The sequence below is a fragment of the Chiloscyllium plagiosum genome, chromosome 1, assembly GCF_004010195.1.
Source record: "Chiloscyllium plagiosum isolate BGI_BamShark_2017 chromosome 1, ASM401019v2, whole genome shotgun sequence".
Taxonomy (NCBI): domain Eukaryota; kingdom Metazoa; phylum Chordata; class Chondrichthyes; order Orectolobiformes; family Hemiscylliidae; genus Chiloscyllium; species Chiloscyllium plagiosum.
In genome coordinates, this window is record NC_057710.1 from 46,435,551 (window position 1) to 46,459,675 (window position 24,125).

The 24,125-nt window shown below is 40.2% G+C and overlaps 1 protein-coding gene and 1 long non-coding RNA gene across 2 annotated transcripts in view; one reads left to right on the forward strand and one right to left on the reverse strand.

The window, feature by feature from the left end:
• Positions 1–15,302: 15,302 nt before the first annotated feature.
• The window catches only part of dnai1.2 (dynein, axonemal, intermediate chain 1, paralog 2), a 298,205-nt gene continuing 289,382 nt past the window's right edge, over positions 15,303–24,125 (reverse strand). Inside the window, exon 20 of the mRNA XM_043683992.1 lies at positions 15,303–16,434. Within this exon, the coding sequence (XP_043539927.1) occupies positions 16,333–16,434 (102 nt within the window). The 3' untranslated portion in view covers positions 15,303–16,332. The remainder of the gene's footprint in view (positions 16,435–24,125) is intronic.
• Positions 19,949–24,125, forward strand: part of LOC122545013 — a 46,901-nt gene continuing 42,724 nt past the window's right edge. The window contains exons 1-2 of the long non-coding RNA XR_006310489.1: positions 19,949–20,067; positions 22,722–22,787. This is a non-coding gene — a long non-coding RNA (uncharacterized LOC122545013). The remainder of the gene's footprint in view (positions 20,068–22,721; positions 22,788–24,125) is intronic.

Here is a 24,125-nt window from a genome sequence, read left to right on the forward strand (position 1 = left end):
TCAAATCATTGGCACAATTACTAATTATAAGCCAAGCACAATATGTACAAAAAAACCTCCTACAGATAATCAAGCAGGCAAGCAATCATAAGTTATTTTTCATTGGCATAAAGTGTGTGCAATGGAAAATTTGGAGTAAGCAGAAGATAGATAGGGTCATATATTTTTATATAATAGCATGCTCCCTCAAGGTCTACAATCAAACAATGATATCCTCATTGAAGTGAGGCGATCTGCAGGAAACTCACCCAGCTACGTTAACAGGAAGGGATTGCAGTCCCTCTTTGGAAACAATTTCCCTAAAAGCATCCTGTCAAATGTATTAGGTCTTCCTCTTTTCTTGACTTTCCCAGAAAAACAAATCTAAATTAAATTTTTTGCTTGCTCATTCAAACATTACAGCCCCTAGTGTCACTAGCCAGGAAAACATCCCCTGGAAGTGTTTTATAAGTTTCAATGAGATCACCTCTTATTCTTCAAAACTCGAGAGAATGTAGACCCAGTTTGCTCAATCTCTCCTTATAAAATAATCCCACTATCATATGGGTTCATCTAGTGATCTCCACTGAATATCTTGTATTGTAAGTATGTCTGTTAGTGTGTATCATGTCTTGCAGCAGTAGGTGCAGGAAGGCACTGAGCAAAGTTCTGAGTGTGATGATGCTGCTCCTTCGACAAGGCCATGTCCTTGGTTTCTTTTCAGAGGGGTCATAAACACAGAGATTCTAGAAAGTCCAGCTTGGATAGGTTTTAGGACCAATTGGTTATAGCTACAGATACTGCCTCAGGGAAAAAGCTTTCAAATAAAAAAAACACTTGTACAATGAAAGGGGAGTGGCCAGTTCTCCCAGGTCAGCTTATTCTGGTTTGGATTGGTTTGGTTTTAGCAAGCAGTCAGTTTTCAAGGCTGTTGTCAAAGAAACAGCGACATGGACAAAGCTGAATCTCTCTGACATCTCTCTCTGTCTCTCTCCTGTAAGACCCTGTGTTTGATTTTTCCTTTTGTGCCAAGCAGTGTTTATGGGGATTGCTGCAGGAATTTGGAACTGCATCATTAAGTTGGGGATAATAAGTAGTAAGGATATTCTGGGTAACTACAATCCAGTGAGCCTGACGTCAGTGGCGGGAAAGTTGCTGTAGAAGGTAGTGAGGGATAGGATCTATTTATATTTAGAAAAGAATGGGCTTATCAGTGATAGGCAACATGGTTTTGTGCAGGGGAGATCGTGCTGTACCAACTTAATAGAGTTTTTTGAAGAAGTAACCAAGTTGATAGATGAAGCTGTTGATGTTGTATACATGGACTATAGTAAGGCATTTGATAAGGTTCCCCATGGTAAACTAATAGAGAAAGTGAAGTCATATGGTGTGCAGGGTGTACTAGCTAGGCGGATAAAGAACTGGTTGAGCAACAGGAGACAGAGAGTAGTAGTTGAAGGGAGTTTCTTGAAATGGAGAAATGTGACCAGTAGTGTTCAACAGGAATCAAAGTTGAAACTTTATTGCTGGAACAGCACAGCAGGTCAGGTAGCATCCAGGGAACAGGAGATTCGACGTTTCGGGCACAGGCCCTTCTTCAGGAAAGTTTCAACTTTGATCTCCAGCATCTGCAGACCTCACTTTCTCCTTCAACAGGAATCAGTGCTGGGACCAGTGTTGTTTGTGATATACATGAATGATCTAGAAGAGGGCACTGTTGGTATGATCAGCAAGTTTGCAGATGACACAAAGATTGGTGGAGTAGCAGAAAGCATAAGGGACTGTCAAAGAATACAGGACAATATAGATAGACTGGAGAGTTGGGCAGAGAAGTGGCAGATGGAGTTCAAACCAAGCAAATGTGAGTTGATGCATTTTGGCAAGTCTAATTCTAGAGCAAATTATACAGTGAATGGAAGAACCTTGGGAAAAGTTGATGAGCAAAGAGATCTAGGAGTGCAGGTCCATTGCACCCTGAAGGTTGCTGCACAGATGGATGGAGTGGTCAAGAAGGCACATGGTATGCTTGCCTTCATCATACGGGGTATTGAGTATAAGAGCTGGCAGGTCATGTTAAAATTGTACAAGACATTGGTTCGGCCGCATTTAGAATACTGTGTACAGTTCTGGTCACCACGTTACCAAAAAGAGGTGGATGATTTGGAGAGGGTGCAGAGAAAGTTTACAAGGATGTTGCCTGGTATGGAAGGTGCTAGCTATGAAGAGAGGTTGAGTAGGTTAGGTTTGTTTTCAATAGAAAAAAGAAGATTGAGGGGGGCCCAGATTGAGGTTTACAAAATCATGAAGGGTATAGACAGGGTGGATAGAGACAAGCTTTTTCCCCCAGGGTGAAGGATTCAATAACGAGAGGTCATGCTTTCAAGGTGAGAGGTGGAAAGTTTAAGAGGGATACATGCAGCAAGTACTTTACACAGAGGGGGTGGGTGGCTGTAACGCATTGCCAGCAGAGGTAGTAGAAGCAGGCACGGTAGATTCACTTAAGATGTGTCTGGACAGATGCATGAGTAGGTCGGGAGCGGAGGGATACAGATGCTTAGGAATTGGGCGACCTCAGGCTTGGAGGGCCGAAGGGCCTGTTCCTAGGCTGTAAATTTTCTTTGTTCTTTGTTCTTTATAATCTGTTGGGTTTTCGAATAAATTAAGTCACTCTATTCTCTGTTGTCTTTTGTTTGTGTTTCATTCGGTAATCTTGCAAATAAAGTTTGTTTTGTTTAAACTAAGTGGTTGGGCCAGCTGCATCACTCCTGGTATATCCACTCCTGTCCTCCTTAAAACAATGAGCCAAGTTAGGGTCTGAGCTACTTTCCTGAACTGTTTTGAAGGGGTCTGGCCTGGTCCATAATACGAGCAGTTCACCAAGACCTCCACTGGCAGGTGTCGACAATGAATGGGTCAATTAGAGAAGTCAGTCAGACTTATGCTGGGAGACGAAATGTGGAAGGAAGGTTGATGGGAAAGTAGAGCAGATAGACAAAGGCTTCTTCAGTCAAATGTAAATCACAGGCTTTGTTCCATGTGCATACTATAAATAGTTTCTTTTTTATCCTTAATTTTCCTTTCTGTATCTAATGACTGGATGTCAAAGGAATAAAGCATTCCTTTTTCATGCTCATCACCTTACATGTGTTCAAATCTCTTGTTGCATTTATTAAAGAAAACAGTGGCACGGTGGTTAGCACTGCTGCCTCACAGCGGCAGAGACCCGGGTTCAATTCCCACCTCAGGCGGCTGACTGTGTGGAGTTTGCACATTCTCCCTGAGTCTGCGTGGGTTTCCTCCGGGTGCTCCGGTTTCCTCCCACAGTCCAAAAATGTGCAGGTTATGTGAATTGGCCACGCTAAATTGCCCATAGTGTTAGGTGTAGAGGTATGGGTAGGTTGCACTTCGGGGGGTCAGTGTGGACTTGTTGGGCTGAAGGGCCTGTTTCTGCACTGTAAGTAACCTAAAAAAAACTAAATCTAAACTCCAAACAATATTCCAGCTGTATATTCAAAAAGCTTCTGTATGACTGCAGCAACATATCTCTATGTCTGTACTCACATTCCCTTGAAATGAATGTCAACATTTGCATTCCAAATTGCTGGATGTTAGATTTAATGACTTATGGAGGAAGACATCCAGATATTTTTCAACATTTGCACTTCCCAATTTCTCACCATTTTAGCCTTTCTGCTTTTTCTATCAAAGTGAATAACTTCATACTCATTCACATTATCGGCCACTTGTCACATTCTAGCCCATTCAATTACCCTGTCCAAGTAATTGAAGCCTCCCTCCATCAATTCAACAGGTGTTATCAGATCTTCAAGTCCAGCTGTATGCAAAATTCAGAAACGACATTAACCTTAAAGCTAATGACAACTGAGTTTATGTTCTCACCGGGCATGTTTCACTTGATTGAATTATTTAACTTCTTAACTGGGACAGCTATTGCAGATTGTGTTAGGAGGCAGCGATTATTTTTGCAAGAAAAGTGAGTCATCATTTTGTGAATGATTTTTGGACGAAATTTTAAGTTTTGTATCCTGTAGTTGCACTTAATTGATGAAAACAACTCACTACTTCAGTTCCCATCCAGTTTGGTGTCATTAGCTAATTTGTAAACAATACATTTTTGTCCCACATCGAAATAATTCATTAAGTTTGTGGACAGTTATCAACCTAACTCTGACCTTTCCAGTATCTCACTAGTAACAGCCTACCATTCCTGAGATTAAGCCATTTATTTTCACTCTCTGCTTTGTATTTGTTAACCAATTCTCCATCCATACTAGTAAATCCGCCAGTCTCATGCTCTTTAATTTTATTTACTAACCTTCTTACCAAAAGCCTTTTAAAAATCCAAGCACATCACATCTATTGATTCTCCTTTGCTATGCTACAAGCAATGTCTTCAAAAATCTCCAAAAGACTTGTCAAACATGATTTCCCTTTCATAGAATCCTTACAGAGAGAAAGTAAGGACTGCAGATGCTGGTGAATCAGAGTTGAAAAGTGTGGCACTGCAAAAGCACAGCAGGACAGGCAGCATCCAAGGAGCGAGAGAGTGGACATTTCAGGCATAAGTCCTGTGGAAGCAGGCCATTCAGTTCATCCAGTCCATACCAACCCTCTGAAGATCATAGCCCCCAGATCCAACCCCAACCCTATCATTCCCATGGCTAATCCTCCTAATCTACACATTCCTGGACACTATGGGCAGTTTAGCATGGCCAATCCACCTAAACTGCACATCTTTGGACTGTGGGAGGAAACCCTCGCAGACATGGGGAGAATACACAAACAGTTGCCAGATGGCGGAATCAAACCCAAGCCCCTGGTGCTGTGAGGCAGCTGCGCTAGCCACTGAGCCATTGTGCTGCTGTTCATAAATACACATTGATTCTATCTAATTTTAACATGCTGTTTTAAATATTCCATTTATAGATTAATAGATTCTAACAATTTCCATTCCAGTTTGCCGTGATGGCTTAAAGAAGCAGGTGTCTGGCAAATTTAAATGTTCAGAGATAATAATATTAACAGTGTAAGATGTGACCATTACCCTCCCATTGTTCATTTGATATCTGTGATTTTAATGAACAGCAGAATGTCTGGTTTTATGGTAGTTAAGAAATCCTAATAACTTTGAGACATAGTGATCATCAGAGTCTGGAAGCTGCAACAATGTTGCACTCCAAATTGTCCTCTGTTGTTTCCAGAGTGCAGCCTATGCTTTCAGATTTACAGTTGTGGATCCGATGCTCCACATTGCTTCGCTGATTCTGAGGACAAGCTAATGCTTTCATTGTAATGCTGCAAAGGACGGTGTTACATTTGAAAGTGATATTTGTCAGTTTCCCCAATCTGAAGTCTGATCACAGAGCTTGCACATATGTAAGATGTACCTTAGTCATCTTGCTTCTCATGATCAGTTAAGTTTCGCCTCATTAACTCTGAAGCTGTTGCCAATTTCTCCTCAACCTCCATTAACAGTGCAGCATGTGCTCTGTCACTCTTACTTTCTCTACTTCCCTTGTACACTGTGAATCATCTGCCAACACATGCTGAGACCACAAATCTCAGCCTCATTGAGATGCTCAGCTCCTGCCTGAGAGTAAGGAGAAAAACTGTATGGTGTGGTGGTTTGAGGAAGGCAGGGCAGAATGAAGTCATTCCATAGGTTCTTGTAGTCTTCCTCATTATTGCCATTCTTACAAACATCAGGGAGCAGTTTTGATTCAGTTTCACCTCATTTTCCTTCACTTGCTCCTCTGTCAGAATTGCATTGAAGGAGGTAAAAGGTAAGAACCGGAAAGAACTAACCCGGTGGAAGTAATGGACATGAATGTTTTTGTCTGTCCAATGCATTACAAGGATTCTAGGCTGATAGTATAAGTCACTAACCTAAAACCAGCCATTTTTGCCATCATCAAATGCCGTTTGATTCAAGGAAGCTGTCAACTCCAGATCATGGGTTTCTGTTATGGATCTTTATGTGACCAAGGGGGTCAATTTTCAACATGCTTTTTTGGCACTTTCTAGAATTTTCCTTCCTAACAGCACCATGAATATATCTTGACAATTGCTCTTCTACCACGTTCTCAAGGGCAATTTAGCCTGGAAAACAAATGCTGGCAATAGTCTGGGGTAGCACGTTCCATGAATTTATATTTTTTTAAAATAGGGCTCCCTGTGAGGTAGTGGAATTTCCAGGGCAGGATTTACTTCTTTCCTTTTCCTCTCTGCCTCATCATTAAGGGGCTAAGGGTGTCTAGCAACTGGTGGGAAACTTCTGCCAGTCATTAAAGTTAATGTTACTAAAGAGGATTTCAAAGTGGATGGTTTTGAAATGTTGCCTATTTTACAGGTGAGAGAACAGGCCCTGAGAGAGATGACTTTCAACCATCCGGACACAGCATCCAGTCCATTACAGTTGCAGGGGCTTTGTCTGAATATTGAGGACTTGACTTTAAGAACAATATTGACATTTCTTTAACAGTTGTCCCACTGATTTCCAGACTGCCAATGTGGCCAAAGCATTGCTATTCAAATTCTCCAGTGCACTGAAGCATTACTGATTCACCATCTTAGTCATTTTTTGATTTTCTTTTCATAGGATGTGGATGTCACTGGTTAGTTCCAGCATTTATTGTCCATTCCTAATTGCTTTTATGATGGAAACTGTAAATTATGTGGGTCTATAATGGTCCCTTTAGTTTTAATGCAGAGCCAAATGTGGTTTTTGAGTTTTCCAATTAGGCAGTATTTAATACATAAACCCAAGGGCAATACTTTGATGAGGTGACTAGGTAGTGTCAATCAAGAGTAAATGCTATAGGAATTATCCAGCAGTCTTGCTTAATCCCAGTATGGAATTTGAAGGAATTTATGTACAAAATTTAAAAGGCATCTGAATGGGTATATAAATAGGTAGGGTTTAAAGGGAAATGGGCCAAGTGCTGGCAAATGGGACTAGATTAAGTTAGGATATCTGGTCAGCATGGATAAGTTGGACCGAAGGGTCTGCCTCTGTGCTGTATATCTCCAAATCTCTCTGACTCTTATCTGTTTCAGATCTTCCAGTCAAGACATTTGCAATTATGCTGGAGAAAGTGCGAACTGCAGATGCTGGAGATCAGAGTGGAGAGTGTGGAGCTGGAAAAGCACAGCAGGTCAGGCAGCATCCGAGGAGCAGGAGTATCGACGTTTCGGGCATAAACCCTTCATCATTTGCCATGAAGTAAGTTGGTCTCATCAGTAAACTGTTGGTTTCCTCCTTAAGTAAAGCAAAGAACTGTGGATGCTGGAAGTATGAAACAAAAACAGAAAATGCTGGAGGATCTCAGCAGAACTGGCAGCATTTATGAAGAGAAAAACAGAGTTTGATTCCACTGACAGAAAGGTTCCACTCCGTGGTTTCTTCACAATTAAACTGAATTGAAGTTCATGTCTAAAGAACACTATTGTGTTGGTTTTAGGAAACATGGACGCATTGTAACAGCAGAATAACCAGCTCCGAACCGTTAACTCCGTTTCACTCTGCACAGACGCCAACAGAACTTGCTGAGTTTCTCGGCATTCTCTATGTTCAATTCAGATTTTCAGCATCCGTGATATCTTGCTTTTATAACAGCAGAATAATTCCCCATTTACAGCTTCTGCCCGTTGGCAGGTGCACGGTATTTGCAGCCATGTATTGTCAATAGTGTCGATATTGATATAATAACATAAAACAAAGAACTGCGGATGCTGGAGATCTGAAACAATAACAGAACTCTGCACGTGTGGGAAGAAAACAGAGTTAATGTTTCAAGTCCGGTGTCTAGATTCTAATGAAGAGTCACCAGACTCGAACGTTAACTACTTTCTTCCCACAGATGGATTGATGTCGGTGATGTGCAAACAGTTTCCGGAGCTGCTCTGCAGAGTTCCGACTTTGAAAACCCTTCGTGCTCCCCCCAGTGGAGCCCCAGTCAGTGTAAGTCTGTGACTGGCAATGCTCCCAACCTATCCGCATTGAGCACTGTAGGTCCAACATTCTAAAACAGAAGCGATATTCTAAAATAGAATGTCACCCGGCGGACGACAATGGGGGGGGAGGAGAAAGAGGCGGGGCGCCGCTACAATGACCAATTAGAGAGGGGGAAAGAGGTGGGGAACCCTATACTGACCAATGGGTTGGGGAAAGAGGCTGTGCGTTCCTGCACTAGCCAATTGAAGTGGAAGAAAGGGGCGGAACGTCTGTGCACTGACCAATTGAGAATGAGTAATGCGTCCAGTGCTGACACACCGGCCAATGGAAGAGAGCGAGAGAGGCGGGCGCATCCAGCCTGAGGTACAGACAGCTTCCCATCCCCAGCCCAGACCAGAACCAGCAGCAGCCACTACAGGCGAGGTGGTTTGAAGGGAAACAGCTGAAAGGAAAGTGAGTGTTCCATTACCAACCGGGACACCAAGAGCTCCAACAGACCCATGTCTTCATCATCACCCGTGGGGACTGAGTGAGCTGGGAAATCTTGATGTATCTGTCAACTTAGCAAACTCAGAAGTGTGGGGGGGGGGGGGGTTGCGGAGGTCCAGAGGAAGGGAGCGACCGGAGAAGGGGGAGCTTGCCGGGTGCGCTTGCTGAGGGGTGAAAATCACACTTTTGCGGCTTCCATACCGGGATCTCTGGAAGAGCTCTGTGCGGAAACTGGACGCAGGGCAGAACGAGTGCAGTGTCGGCGTGAGTAAATGCATTCCTGGGCACCAAATCCGCTTTGATCAAATATCTGCCCGGGGATCGCGTTAGAGGAAATCATCTCCGAAGTCACTGTGCCCTGTGACTTGAAACAGGGTCTGGATCGTCAGTTGGATTGGTGAAGGATTCCGCTCTCTCATTCTGGGAAAGCTTTTCTGTGCAGACGTTCCACCGCGACTTGAATGTTGGATGGGTCGCTCAGTATCCGATAGGCTTCTGACCCAGGGGCAGGCATCAGGAAGTCCGCGCACCCCGGGCTAACTGAACCCATCCTGTCTTCCCTCGACCTTTCTCTAGGTTTCCTTGCAACGGTCTGGATTTGCGCGCTGCTGTGCCATGAGTTCTCCTTTATCGACAGGGGCGATCATCGCCATCGTGTTCAACTGTATCTTAGCGCTGCTGGTGTTGGTGCTGCTGGCTATCTTGTACAAGGCTTGCAGGCAGCCTTCCACAGCGGAGGAGAAGACCCCGATCGCTGACTTGGGGCAAATAAAAAGTGAAGAGAAATACTTACTGAATCCCTGACGTTAAGATGCGGGCGTCTCTTAAAAGTGGGCAAGCAAAAGGAATATAGACACTCATACAGCGAGTTCAATGGAAAGGCAGAAACACGAGAATGTCAGCTGGAAGGTCGTTTCTTCTTTCAAAATCTGAAGCACGTAACTACAAAGAGCAAAAAAAAAGTGAAGAGAATCCGCGAAATAGTGGATCACGTTTTTAAAAAAAACTCAGTAAAAAAATAACCGTGGAACTCTCTGACAAAGTCTGGAAGGATAGAATGCCCAGGATTTGGATCCGGTCAGTGTCAGATCGGCAGAGAGAGGCGTAAAATCTGTTTTGTTTAAAACAAGCATCGCAATAAGCAAACAGTATAAAGATCGGTCTGAAGCGCCGTGTAGATTTGGGATTGAATTGCCTTACGCGCTATTATCCGCACAATGCGGGCTCACTCCAAGGCTGTGTATCCAGCGAGAAAGCCGGAACGTGCTTCCATAACCAGAGAGACTGAAGTCTTTTTTCTTCACCGTCTGGCGCGGCTCCCCTCAGCTTTGTATAACCTATTAAAAACAAAGTCTGGCACCATCGATGGGATTTCATAAGCATTTGCCAACTTGCACTGTTCAAATATTTACTTGGATTTCTTTGATTTTAGTACTTCCAAGTTACATACACCTGTACAAAATGGCACGGTTATTGTGAAAATTTATTTTTTCGGTTTTTAAACGCTATTAAAAATATATATAACCCTGAAAAGGTGTAAGGGGGAATGGTGCCTTCATTGATAGTTCGGGAGATTTTGATGTTTGATTTGTGACGCTACAACGTCCTTGGTCGAGAACAGAAATAGTATTTGGTAGTGAAGTCACGGCGGTGAATTGTTTGGATTAGATGCTGTTTCAGGTGGTTTACCGTATGGCGAACACGATGGGAATGAAAGATGATAGTGTTCAAGTCTGTTTGGTAACATGGAGTACTTCAACATGGAGTAAATTAAGTTTTTTTGCATCAGATAACAAAGAGAGTGCTGGAGAAACTCAGAATGTCTGGTAGCATCTGCGGACGCGGGAGCAGAGTTAACGTTTCGAATCCGATAGGACTTCTTCAGAATTATTAACGAAACCTTCTGTTGCCCTCCCCTATAGCAGATAAACAAGTGGAAAATCAAGGAAATCGTGTTAAGTACTATAAATACGGTTTGAGGCTTTATCTTCCGCTAGTTGTTGCTGTTCAGAGTGACAGACTATCTTTAGAATGGAGAAAGTGAGGACAGCAGATGCTGGAGATCAGAGTGGAGAGTGTGTTGCTGGAAAAGCACAGCAGGTCAGGCAGCATCCGAGAAGCAGGAGAGTTGACGTTTCGGGCATAAGCCTTTAAAGGAATGAGGCTTGTGGCTCAAGGGGGCTGAGAGATAAAAGGGAGGGGTGTTGGGGGAAGGTAGCTGAGAAAGCGAAAGGTGGATGAAGGTGAGGGAGTTTCCAGTTACCTCTTGAAAAAAAATCCATTCGTGCCAGAGTTGCAGTTTTTAAGCTCCTAGTGGCAGAATTTTACAGTTTATAATGACCAGGGGAAAATTCTCAGTGTATTCAACATATCGTGTTTATAGTTGCTGAAGTTTCTGGTTGAGCATTAATATAGAATCTGATGCAGGTGGAATGCCGTGGTGGTAAGTCTGCTTTCTCTCCACAGATGCTGTTGGGTCTATTGAGTTTTTCCAGCAATTTCTGTTCTTGTTTCAGATTTACAATATCTGCAGTTCTTTGTTTTTTTTTAAAGTACAGATATCTGTTGTACATTCCCTAAATTGTGAATCTTTAGTCTTTTTGAAGTTGAACAGAGAAGGCACGTAATATAATGCCGGACATGGATTGTTAAGCTCCTTCCTTTCACAGAAGATATGCTTTGCTGAGATTATTTGAATTGACTTAATACAATCAGTACAACTTGACTTCAGGTAATAACACAAACTAATAAACACACAATGCTTCCCCATTTTGGTTAACTTAAACAAAATAAACCTTTAAACTTTTATTCTGTATGAATATCTGAATTTGGAAGTATGTAAACCTACAGCTTACTGTTTGAAGCCTTGGCATTGTGGCTGATGAGGAATAGAGGGTTTGGGGTAGTTTAGATTAAAAAGCTGGATTGGATTGGAGGAGAACTTGGAGCAGTTGAAAATTGCAGGCAATGCAGTTCAGTGATCTCAAGCCAGAGCAAAATGAATGTTTACAAAGTCAAATTACTGCAGATGCTGGAAATCTGAAACAAATCAAAATGCTGGAAATACCATATAGCTTCTCTGAGGAGAAAGATAAATGTGAGGTGCTGCATTTTGGGAAAGCGAATCTTAGGACTTATACACTTAATGGTACAGACCTAGGGTGTGTTGCCGAACAAAGAGACCTTGGAGTGCAGCTGCTTAGCTCCTTGAAAGTGGAGTTGCAGGTAGATAGGATAGTGAAGGTGGCATTTGGTATGCTTTCCTTTATCAGTCAGAGTATTGAGTACAGGAGTTGGAAGGTCATGTTGCAGCTGTACAGGACATTGGTTAGACCACTGTTAGAGTATTGCATGCAATTCTGGTCTCCTTCCTATCGGAAAGATGTTGTGAAACATGAAAGGGTTCAGAAAAGATTTACAAGGATATTGCCAGGGTTGGAGGATTTGAGTCATAGGGAGAGGCTGAACAGGCTGGGGCTGTTTTCCCTGGAGCGTCGGAGGCTGAGGGGTGACCTTATAGAGGTTTACAAAATTATGAGGGGCATGGATAGGATAAATAGACAAAGTCTTTTCCCTGGGGTGGGGGAGTCCAGAACTGGAAGGCATAGGTTTAGGGTGAGAGGGGAAAGATATAAAAGAGACCTAAGGGGTAACTTTTTCACGCAGAAGGTGGTATGTATATGGAATGAGCTGCCAGAGGAAGTGGTGGAGGCTGGTACAATTGCAACATTTAAAAGGCATTTGGATGGGTATATGAATAGGAAGGGTTTAGAAGGATATGGGCCATGTGCTGGCATGTGGAACTAGATTGGGTTGGGATATCTGGTCAGCATGGACAGGTTGGACCGAAGGGTCTATTTCCATGCTGTACATCTCTGTTGTATTTATGTTGGCTGGCCAGCAGTTATTCACCATCCCTTATTGTCCTTGAGAGAGCGGTGGTGAGTGGCCTTCTTGAACTGCAGTCCATTTGTTGTAGGTAGACTTACAATGCTGTTAAGGAGGGAGTTCCAGGATTTTGATCCAGCAATACTGAAGGAACAGTAATGTATTTCCAAGTCAGGATAGTGAGTGGCTTAGAATTAGATTTTATTGTCACGTGTAGTCAAGTATAGGAATATGGGAGAACAGTGAAAGTATACAAAGTCACCATTGGTGCCATCTTGGTTACACACATTATTACAAAACTAGAATAAGATAAAAGAAATAAAGGAAATAAAATCAAACGGAACAAGAAATATCCAGATATTAAAGTCTTACTTCCATTCAGCCTGGAGTCTCGGGAGAAGCTGAGTGCTTGTTGCTGATGATGCCACTGTCTCAGATCTCCTCCTGCTGCCGCTGCTGCCTCTGATTCTATAACTACTGGTGTCACCATCAGGTCCTGGGACATGCTCAGGTAGGGCCACTGGCGGCCTCCAATTGCTGGATCCCTTGCTGGAAGCAGGAACAAGCTCAGTGGTGATGTTCTCATGTATTTGCCCTTGTCCTTCTTGAGGGTAGTGGCTGTGGGTCTGGAAGGTGCTGGCTAAGGAGCCTTGGTGAATTTTGGTATTGCATCTTGTATTTGGTTCATAGTGGTGCTACTGAGTGCTGGGGGTGGAGACAGCAGACAGGCTTTCTGAATGTGAGGGGTGAGTTACTCGCTGCACAGTACTTAGCCTCCGACCTTCTGTTGTAGCGACAATACGTTTTTGGTTAGTTTCATTGAGTTTCTGATCAAAGTTAACTCCCAAAACATTGATAGTAGGGGATTCAGTGATGGTAATACCTTAAAAGAGGCTTTTTGACTAGTTTTCCTCTTGTTGGAAATTATCATTGCCTAACACTTGTGTGGTACAAATGTAACTTGTGAGCCAAACTTGGATATGGACTGTTTGAGTGTCTAAGGAGTTATGATTGATGCAGAACATTGTGCAATCATCACAGAACTTCCTCACTTCTGACCTTACGACAGCAGTAAAACCATTGATGAAGCAGCTGTACATGGTTGTGCCAAAGACCAAAATTACAAACAAGGCTCCTGATATGTACTTCACAACTCAGCAAATTTTGCTACCATACCTTTAATTCTTTCATCCAATCCTTTATATCAATTGTAAAGAATTGAAGTCCCATGACTCTTTATATCCTGCCAGTCTGAAAAAGACCTACTTCTACCTTCTGTCCATGCCAATATGTTACTCCCTATTCAATGACCTTTTATTTTTCTCAATAATTTGATGTAGTGCCTTCTGAAAATCTAAATGTTATACATTCACTGGTTCCCCTTTATCTATAGCACAAGTTATTTCTTCAAAGAACCCCAATAATTTAATTAAACATGATTTCTCATTGACAAAACTATTTTGGCTCTGTGTGATTACCTTGAACTTATTCGAGTGCCCTATTATAATGTCTGAGGAATCTATATACCTGAAGATCTCCTGCAGGGATGTCCTGGAACTGAGATGACTTACCTTCAACATCTACAAACATCTCCCTTTTTGTGCCAGATGTGCCACAACTGAGTTGTCATTTCAATTCAGGAATTGCTGATGAGCATTTCTAGCATTTCTTTGTTTCTAATTCAGGATTAAACCCTTATTCCTTGACGGTTATAAGTAAATGAGGTGTCTTGCAGTAAATTGCCTTTAGTGTGACACAAATTGCTCATTTTACTGTGATAGGCAACAAAGGACAGCAGGCAGAGATAGAACAATTCTACCAGAGCCAGTGGAGGTTTATTACTTGAATTGAGGAGGTATTACAGGAGCTTTGCCTGTAATTATGAACTTGGAATAATTAGTATGACATTAGAGGAGGTGGTGGTGTAGTGGCAATGTCACTGGGCTACTAATTCATAACCCCAGGCTAATGTTCTGGGATGTGTGCTTGAATCCTACCATGGCAGATGATAAAATGTGAATTCAATAAAAATCTCAAATAAAAAAACAATCCAAATTCAACCATGTAATGAACCAGTGATCTTTGTAAATAGAATTAGAATTACCCATCTGGTTCAGACCTTTAGGGAAGGAAATAGCTTTTTTTTACTTGGGCTGGCTGATACATGACGCCAAGCAATGTGAATGACTTTTAACTGCCCTCTAAATAATTAGAGATGGGCAATAAATCCTGACTTAGCTAATGATATTCACATCTCATGAATGAATAACAAGCATATGAGCTGGGATTTTCCATAATAAATGTATTTAAATGGCATTCAGTTCAACCTCTAAACACATTTTTTTCCCAGGTAAGATATTTTCCAGATTTGGAGCAGGCTTTCAAACTTAGCCATGGCTTCAATCACCATAGGGAAAGGGTAGTGTGGAGAATAGATTGCAATGGGATTTGAAGGCCTCACATTCTCTTTATAAAGCATAATGCCATACAGTTGAATGCATTGAGGTGTTTGCATTGACTGAACAAGGTATTTTTAATTTAAATTTCCCATCTACTGCCCATAGCAACTTTTACTGTTAGGGACACAGATGTGCCACTCATGCTTACTATCAAGAAAACACAAATGATTGAAATAAATATTTTAAGATATTTTCCTATCATTTTGTGCAATTAGAAAATTTCCAACTCATGTTTGGAAAGATCTCTCTGTTTGATGCCACATTAAATAGCAAATACTGAAAGTGCCAATGATCTAGTAGGGTGACTCTTGCAGTCATTAAATTGTGCCTATGATGCCAGTGAAACCAGAGCTAACATGAATCTGGTGTAACAAATCCTAATGTTTGTATTGAAAACAAGTATGTGTTTCACCTTTAATACCTAGCCTTGGTGAGGGAAAAAGAAAATAGATCTACATTCCTAAATATATATATTTATGTGCTTGTAAAGTGCTTTCTATTTTTAAAATATATCAGTATATATATATTTATCAGTATATAAATATATATTTATTAAAGTAGAAGCCATGTCTCTGTTGGGATTGCTTCTTTTGCAAGAGCTGGGTTCATTGTAAATCCAATCAACAGAATTCACCTCCAAAAGATTCATCTCCCACTGGACTCAGCAGCCTGTACATTTTAGAATAATGGAGGTGAAAGCAGAAAATACTGTAAATATTTAGCAAGTTAAGCAAGAATGTAGGGTTAACATGTCAAGTTTCTGACCCTTCTTCAGTACTGAAAGACAGAGAATATGTCACAGATGAACAGCTTATACAGTATAAAGAATCAAAGCTAGGAAAATAATAGAGATGACTGACTTAAATTTAGGGATAATATTTCACTGTAGACCTTTGTAAGGCAAAGGAAAATAGAGAAAAATGGAAGTTCATTTGAAAGAATATTACAGTGACATATTTTGCCAATATATAAATTCGTAAGAGAATACAAATAATCCTGTTATAAATATAGCCTATTGAAAATGGAGATGTGACATTTACCTATTTTGCATCGTCTCTTTTTAGTTAAAAACAGCCACTTAACCTAAAGGACATAGTGACGCAGAGTGAAAAGCTTCAGTTTCTTCAATAAACTGGTATTAACATAGTTTTAATTAGCTTAATAACAGAATTCTTATACAATTGGAAAATATGTTTTAGCTATGAAGTCATTTATCCACAACCAAATAACATATACTACTTGTAAGGTGTACCAGAAGAAAAGTAGATACAAGTTTAACATATCTTTGTTTTTATAGATTATCAGAGCTATCAGTAAACAGCAGGAAAAAAAAACTTATAATTGTGTTATGTTTATGGGTTTTGCTGAAAATGTGAATTTGAAACCATTGTGTTCTATGAGGATATTACAATGTGTTTTTAAATATGATTCCATAAAGGTTAGCCAGTTCCTCATTTTTGAATGTGGCTGGCAGAGACGTACATGTGCATCTGTATGATCCAAATGAGTACTGATACATTTGGACATTTTGATGGAGTAAAATTAGTTCTGTTTCATGTCCGGGTCTCTAACTAGGCTCAGTAGCTTGTCCATTTTAGCGATTTCCACTTCAGGCCCTTTTTGTACTTCTTGACCTTTTTTTGCCTAAAATTGAAAGGGATAATAGTTTAGGGCAAAAAAAGCAATATACTTTATTGCATTGTTAGAGAAACACTTATAAGTTTTATTTGGTTCGATTATACAATTACATGGTGAGATGTCACATTTTTAGGAACATCAATTTCTGCAAAATTGACAAGATCAGATTTTCCATCCATGTTTCAACACTTTCAACAGTTAAGAAAAATTGAGTGGGTTATAATAGTAGGCAGCCAATTTCATCTTCTTCCCCTGTGCCAGAGTTAAAGGTTGCCTATTATTTTTCAGCAGCAGAGACTGTTTTTAACAAAATAAGGGAAAACAGTGGTATGTAGATTAGCACTTTGCTATTTCATTTTCAGTTCCAGTTTAAAAACCAGGTTAGTTTGAGGAGAAAAGTTTCTTTGCTGAGCAAAAGAGTTTAATAATCAGCACACAACTACGTGATTTTCCCCTTAACTTGCAGTGGTAGTTAGGAATGCAAGTCTGATGAGCAGATGGTGGTGTGAGATTAGGAGTATATATTAGGAAGATATATTCAGGAAAATTTCTACTGTGTGGTAGTGTAATGAAGTATGCCTACAATTTTGCTATTCCTAGCATGCTTAGGAAACCTTACCTCATTGCTTTATCCTCCAATGAACCCACTTAAATTTGATCTTCATGTTGACATTGGACATCACCACATAGGTTTTTCATCAACCCACCATGAATTGGGCTTGAATTATTTAGAGAAGGTCATTTTTATCATTCAGCTTTATCCCTACCCTGTTACCATCAAAAACTGTTCATCACGGGTTATTTAACAATGATACAGATTCACCATATAAAATACTGTATAAAATGGGCTCACTATATATTCTTAACGTAACTCCAAATAGGAAACTGTGGGTCAAGTCTAAATAATTTAAAACAAATTTCATGTGGAAAATTCACAATGGTACACAAAAAAGCAAACTACAGTTTGGAGTGAAAACAGTGAAACGATTTGTGTGAGATCTGATTCTTAAAGGACATTCTGGAATTTAGTAAGTATCCACAATGGGTATTTTAAGTCATTCCATTTGTATTTTTGCTCTATGCCTACATAGTTGAATATGTCAAGCTCTCCTGGAGTGAACTTTAGATCTTGGGTTAGTGCCAGAAATGAGCCTTTTTCTTGTAATAATGTTCTCACTATTGGAGGTTACTTGATGTTGGCTAAATCTATTTGCTGCAACAACTGCAGCAAACATGATTTTAAAACTATTTGTATTGGCAATTGGATTTTGACACACTTAGTAATAAAGAAAATGCAAAAATATATGGACAAGTATGGGCCTTTTGGTCTATAAAGTCTGAAATTGTTGAACCAAAGTATGTAAACAGTTTAATTATTGGGAATTATGCTAAATGTTAATGGAATGGAGGGAGACTTGCATTTAAATAGAAACTTCCATGCCTTCAGGATATCCCCCAGTGTTTTGTAGTAATTTAAGTGCATCTGGGACTATCAGTACTGTTAGAATGTAGCTTGAGATGTATACCTTATTATTTCAGAAGTGACACTTCTACAATGAACGGCATGCAATGAAAATTACTAGTCTGAAGATGGGATGTTATATCCTGCCTTCTTTCTTGTATACTCTACTGAGTTTTATAATTACACTGCTCATTAATAAGAAACTAAGTGGACCACCAGCAAAAACACAAACACAACCCTAATTTCCCCCACTACTTTCAGCTTTTTTTCTCACTTGTGTATAGAATACTGTAAAATACTGTGTGCTGTAGAAATGCAGATAGATATCCTCATACTAAATTCAACTGATTTTGAACACCATGGATTTGAAAATGTAAATGGAAATTGGTATTGATACGTTTTCTTCATAGTTACTTAAGAAATTCAGGTTATGGTTAAGTAAGTATCCATTTTTTTGCTACTTTAAAAAGCTGTTGGCACAAATTTTCTCATTTTCTTCCTTGTGCTGGATAGATGCAGATGAGAGCTGGAGAAACATTGGTCCACCTCAAACAGACTCTGCACACAGAACTAAATGGAGTGGCTTGTGAAACAGAATGGCAATGGAAATTTGGTGAGAGTGGTATCTTGGTGCAGAGGTACTAAAATTACAAAGTGACAGCAGTAAATAACCCAAGGTGCAGAGAGGGTCTCATGGCTCAATGTTGTCATACCTCCCTGCTACTGTAGAGAGTGAACATTCAGGTTGCTGGAAACAAAAGGTGGTTAGGAATGAAAGGACACATGTAGATTGAGAATGAAAAGTGACTAGGAGGCAAGGGACAAGGATTCAGGGGGCACATGTATTGACTGAAGTCTGGACAGGCAGAGGCAGTGACAGATAAAGCCAGGGGAAGAGTGTGAAAGTGAACTGCTGAGTTAGGCAGATAAAGGGGTACTGGATAATAAAGGTGAGGAAGAATAAGATACTGGGAATGAGGGTTGTTTTGGGGTTAAGAAAGCTGTGGGGTTTTGGTGGAAGAAGGGAAAGACATGCTGATTTTTATGTTTCTTTCAGTCTTCAGTAGCTAGTGAGTGTTCAAATAGGTGGTTGATTGGTGAATTTTAAGATTTTATTCCTCTGAATATCTATCTGGGAAAATATAAGCATTGCAATTTCTAAATTATTTGTGAGACATAGTAGTTAGTAGCTAGGTCAGCATGTACTGTCGATCACTGATTGCCCTTGAGAAGGGAGTGATGTTTTGACTTATGGAAGTTCTATAACCTTGTGGTGTCGGTACACCCACAATGCTGTTTGGGTTGAAGTTCGAGAACAATGACCTAATGACAGTGAAGAAAATTCAAAATATGTAGGATGGTGTGTGGCTTTGAGGAGAAGTTGCAATGGTTGTATTTCCATACGTCTTCTCCCCTTCACCTACTAGGATAGTGGTGAAAGATTTGGAGCAGCTTTGGTGAATTCTTGCAATGCATATTGTGTATGGTACACTTTATTGCCACTGGTGCAGGTGCTGGTGAAGGAAGTGAATGTAGAAGTTGGTGGAAAGAGTGCCAGTCAATGGTATTGAGCTTTTTGACTGCAGTTGGACCTGCATTTATCCAGCCTAATGGAGAGTATTTCTTATAATTCTACTTTGTGTCTTGTAGATGGTGGACAGATTTTGGGGAGTTAGTATGCAAATTACTGAAAAATTTAGTCTCTGACCTTCTCTCACAGCTGGGCTAGTCTAGACCCCACCCCCACCCTCAAGAATGTCAATAATGGAGGATTCAGTGATGATAGCACTATTGAATGAAAAGGGGAAATGTTTTATTTATCTCTTGTTGGAGATGGTGGGTGTGTGGCACTTATGTGACATGAATGTTAATTGCCACTTATCAGCCCAAGCCTCAAACTTATAGCTTAATTAGTTAAACTGCTTAACATATCTACAGATGACATTACTAACTTTAAAGTCTAATTATTTAAATAAAACAGCATTAACAGAGCAGGGCAGGCAATGGAGCTGCTGGATTAGTGTGATGCACAATAATTGCAGCTGCAGTATCTGCAGCTGAAGGAACTTTGACAATCTCAGACATCATAATGCAACAAGTTACCTGGACTTGGTTTAAGGTTAGGTACTTCTGATTTGGTCTGTCATCGGCATCAAGAAGGTGTGACTATAAGTGAGGTAAGAAATTAGATCAAGAAGGTAGGAATGGAGAAACCTCAGCTTTTTCAGTTGTTCAGGGGATTTAATGTTGTCACAACTTAGATGAAAGACAGCAAGCCTGTAGTGGTGTTGAACAAAGTGGTTGGAGCACCATGGTGTAAGCATTTAATCAACGGGGAGCAGAAAAAAAGAATTGTAGTTGTCACAGGGGATAGATACTGTTCTGGTGTCAGAGCTAACAACAACTTCTCAGGAGCTGGACAGAAACTTAAGAGTGGGAGGGGAAGAATCTAGTTGTCTTGATCCATGTGGTACCAATGACATAGGTAGGACTAAGAAACACTAAAAAGAAGTTCTGCTGTGGGAGTATGAGCCACTAGAGACAAGATTAAAAAGCAAAACAATAATTGTTATAATTTCTGGATTACTACCTGAGGTACAAGCAAATTGCATAGGGAAATCAAATCAAATCAGAGAGTTGAATGCATGGCTCACACGGGATATGGGAGAAATGGATCTTGAACCATAAGGTATAAGTATTAGGGAAACAGGAATCTGTATTAATGGGATAGTCTCCACCTGATTGCACTTTGACCAGTATGTGCAGAATCATATAACTAAGATTATAGATAATTTTTAAAAATTAAATGGGAGTGGAGTATTCACATGAGGGATATTTAGAAAGTCAAAGAACAAGGCAACAGTATAGGGCAGTGATGTTGATAATGATAACCAGCCTGTGACAGGACCGGACAAAAGGTACACACCTAAGAATAAATAGAACTGAATTAAACTGAATTGAATTTATTGTCGCATGTATCGAGGCACAGTGCAAAATTTTGTCTTGTGAGCAATACAGGCAGGTCACATAGTTAAATAGCATAGATAAGTAAATAATAGGCAAATGCCTATTATAAAATAAGGTCAAAGTAAAGAAAAATGGTTAACAAAAGAACATAATTAAAGGCTATTTGTCTGAATTTACACAACATTCACATCAAGATAGACAAATTTAAAGTGAAAATAGAAATTAGTGATGGGGGAAATGGTAGTCTAATGGTGATGTCACTAGACTAGTAATCCAGAATGCTCTGGGGACATGAGCGCAATTCCTATCAAACAATTCAAATTCAATTAATGAAAATCTGGAATCGAAAGCTAGGTCAGTAACGGAAACTATGAAACTCTCATCGATTCTTATAAAAACACATCTAGTTCATTAATGTCCTTTAAGAAGAAAATTGCTGTCTTTATTTGTTTTGGTCTGCATTTTATTCCTACTTATATTAGATTGGTTGACTCGGGACTGTGCTTTAAAATGGCCCAAAAAGCCACTCAGTTCAAAGGCAGTTAGGGATGGACAACAAATGCTTGCCAACAATACCCAGATCCCATGAAAGCATACAATGATTACCATTACAGAGATATAGTTTCAAAGTGCTACAGATAGGACTTAAATGCTCAAGCTTATTTGGTAAAACAGGGAGAAACTGTAAAGGAGGTAGGTGGGTCTGTTAATAATGAATAAGGTTAGTATAATTGTAAAAAATAAACTTAGATTGGAGGATAAAAATGCAGAGTCAGTTTGAGTGGAGATAATACATAGTAACAAAGTTATTGAAAGGAGTAATTTAGTGAACCTTTGTCAATAGCTTCATTGCAGGACAGAGTATAAATCAAGAAATAATGTGGGACTGTAAGAAAGATATTGCATTTGTGAGAAATTTTAATGTTCATATCGATTGGATGAACTAAATTGGCAAAAGTGGCTTCAGAATAAGTTCACAAAGTGTACTTGAGCTAGTATTTGTAGAATAATGTGTTCTGTAATTAAACCAGGGAACAGGTAATTTTAGACCTGGTAACGTCTAAAATGTGTAAGGTGGTATCGTGGAGCAGTTCACGCAGGGAGTTGCGTTGCTGTGGCAACATGCACAATTTACATGTATGTCTGGAGTTTTGGATAGTTACTGTTGAGGTTCTGAATTTTTTTTTTCAAATGACTGATCAAAAATCTTTCCCACTCTTACTGTCGACCACTGGTATGTGTTAAAGAGATATCCAAGTTGGTATTCTGTTCGGCTGTGTTACAAGTGCACTCTCCTTGGTCATCAAGTGCTGGGACAGACAGTGTGACATGATCTTAAAAGAGGTGCTACCCAAATCATGTACCAATCATTCCTTCTCCTCTTTTCAATAAATTGTCTACAACAAACATCTTCTCATTTCTCCCAACTGCCTCTGCCCAGTGTATTATAGCATGGATGCAGATTTAGGACCTTGAGTGGGCAATAATTGGCTACTTAAGAGCTTCATTGGCCTAAGGCCAGGTAGACTAGCCCTTCGCTACCACCTGAATGATGAGAATGGGGTTAAGTGTAGGTGGGAAGGCAGTGGGGCAGTCACCTGACATATTTCATGTGCCCTCTTCATTGACATCCGTTAAAATTTAGCCCTACAAATGACTTAAGTTATTTCTGTTGGCTCTAAGAGGAAACAAAATGTTATTAGTTTTACTGTCTGTTATTTCAGTGAATTACTATTGGTTACAGTGAATTTAAAGTTCCTGTCATCTGTTAGTTCTCTTCTGCCAAAAGTTGCCCTAACTTCAGTTTCCTTTATTCCCTATCCTTGGTTTTCCTTCCTCACTGCTGGTACTGCCTGATTCCCAGAGTTCCTTGCACAGCAGCAAACCAGGAGCAAGCATCCTTAACAAAATGGAACCAAACCTTTATAAGGTATTTGCAATAACATTTGTAGTCATCATGTGCTCAGAATAGCCATTTTCTGGAAGAGTTAAAGTCAGGGCTCTGAAATGTCACCTCAGGGTAACAGGTGAATGCAAAAATTTGCATATATTTATATTGAGATTTCAAATAAGAAACAGTAAATAAAAAGCTGGCATCAAGAAAAGTTAACATAAAGCTGTTAGACTGTCATAAATCTGGCTTCCAAATGTTCTTCGAAGAAGGAAAGCTGCTATCCTTATCTGGTGTAGCCTATGTGTGACTCAAGTCCCACATCATTGAAATGACTCGTAGTTGTCTTCCAAGTGTCCTAGCAAGCCACTGATATTTTTTCTTATGGATTTGGTGTAATAAGTCCTAACCTTGTCAGAACACCCACATTTCGACATTGAATATTAACAAATAAAAATCTAGTGGAGTAAGGGACATCTTAATGAGATATGTGCAACACCAATGTAGGTTTGATCAAGTATGAGTATTATAAAGCATGGTAAATTGGCATAACAGAAAATAAATTTGACAAGAAGCAATTAGGCAATCTGGTGCATATATATTTACAGAGAAAATGTTTACAGTTCTGACAAATATGGTGTGGGCCAGTTTAAACTTGGCATTGCATTATTAGCACATGCCCAAACTGAAACACCTAGGAATTGATGTAATTGGACTTGGGGATCTTCAGCATACATTACTCAGATCTTGAATATTGTTGACATCATGTTGAGGTTGTCCAGGACATTGGTCAGGCCTCTTTTGAAGTATTATGTGCAGTTTTGGTTGCTTCGATAATGCTTTTAGGGAGGTAATTCCAGGATTTTGATCCAGCGATATGGCGATATATTTCTAAGACAGGATGGTAGTGACTGGAGGGGGTTTTGGGGGCGCGGGGGTGTTGCAGTTGCAGATGGTAGTGTTCCAAACTATCTGCTGCCCTTGTCCTTCCAAATAGAAGTGTTTGTGGTTTTGGAAGGTGCTGTCTAAGGTTCTTTGGCGAATTTCTGCAGTGTGTTATGTAGACAATGAACACTGCTGCTCCTTAGTATAAGTGGTGGAGGGTTGGATGTTTGTAGAAGTGGTGCTAATCAAGGAGGTTTCTTTGTCCTGGGTGATATTAAGCTTCTTGTGTTGTTGGAGTTGCGCCCATCCAGCTAAGTGGGGAGTATTCCATTATAATCCTGACTTGTGCAGCATTCCTAGCTCTGACCTACTCTTGTAGCCATTATTTATTTGGTGACTCCAGTTGAATTTCGGATTATTGGTAACACGAAGAATATTGATAATGGTGGATTCAGTGATGTTAATACCTTTGAATGTCAAGGGGTGGAGGTT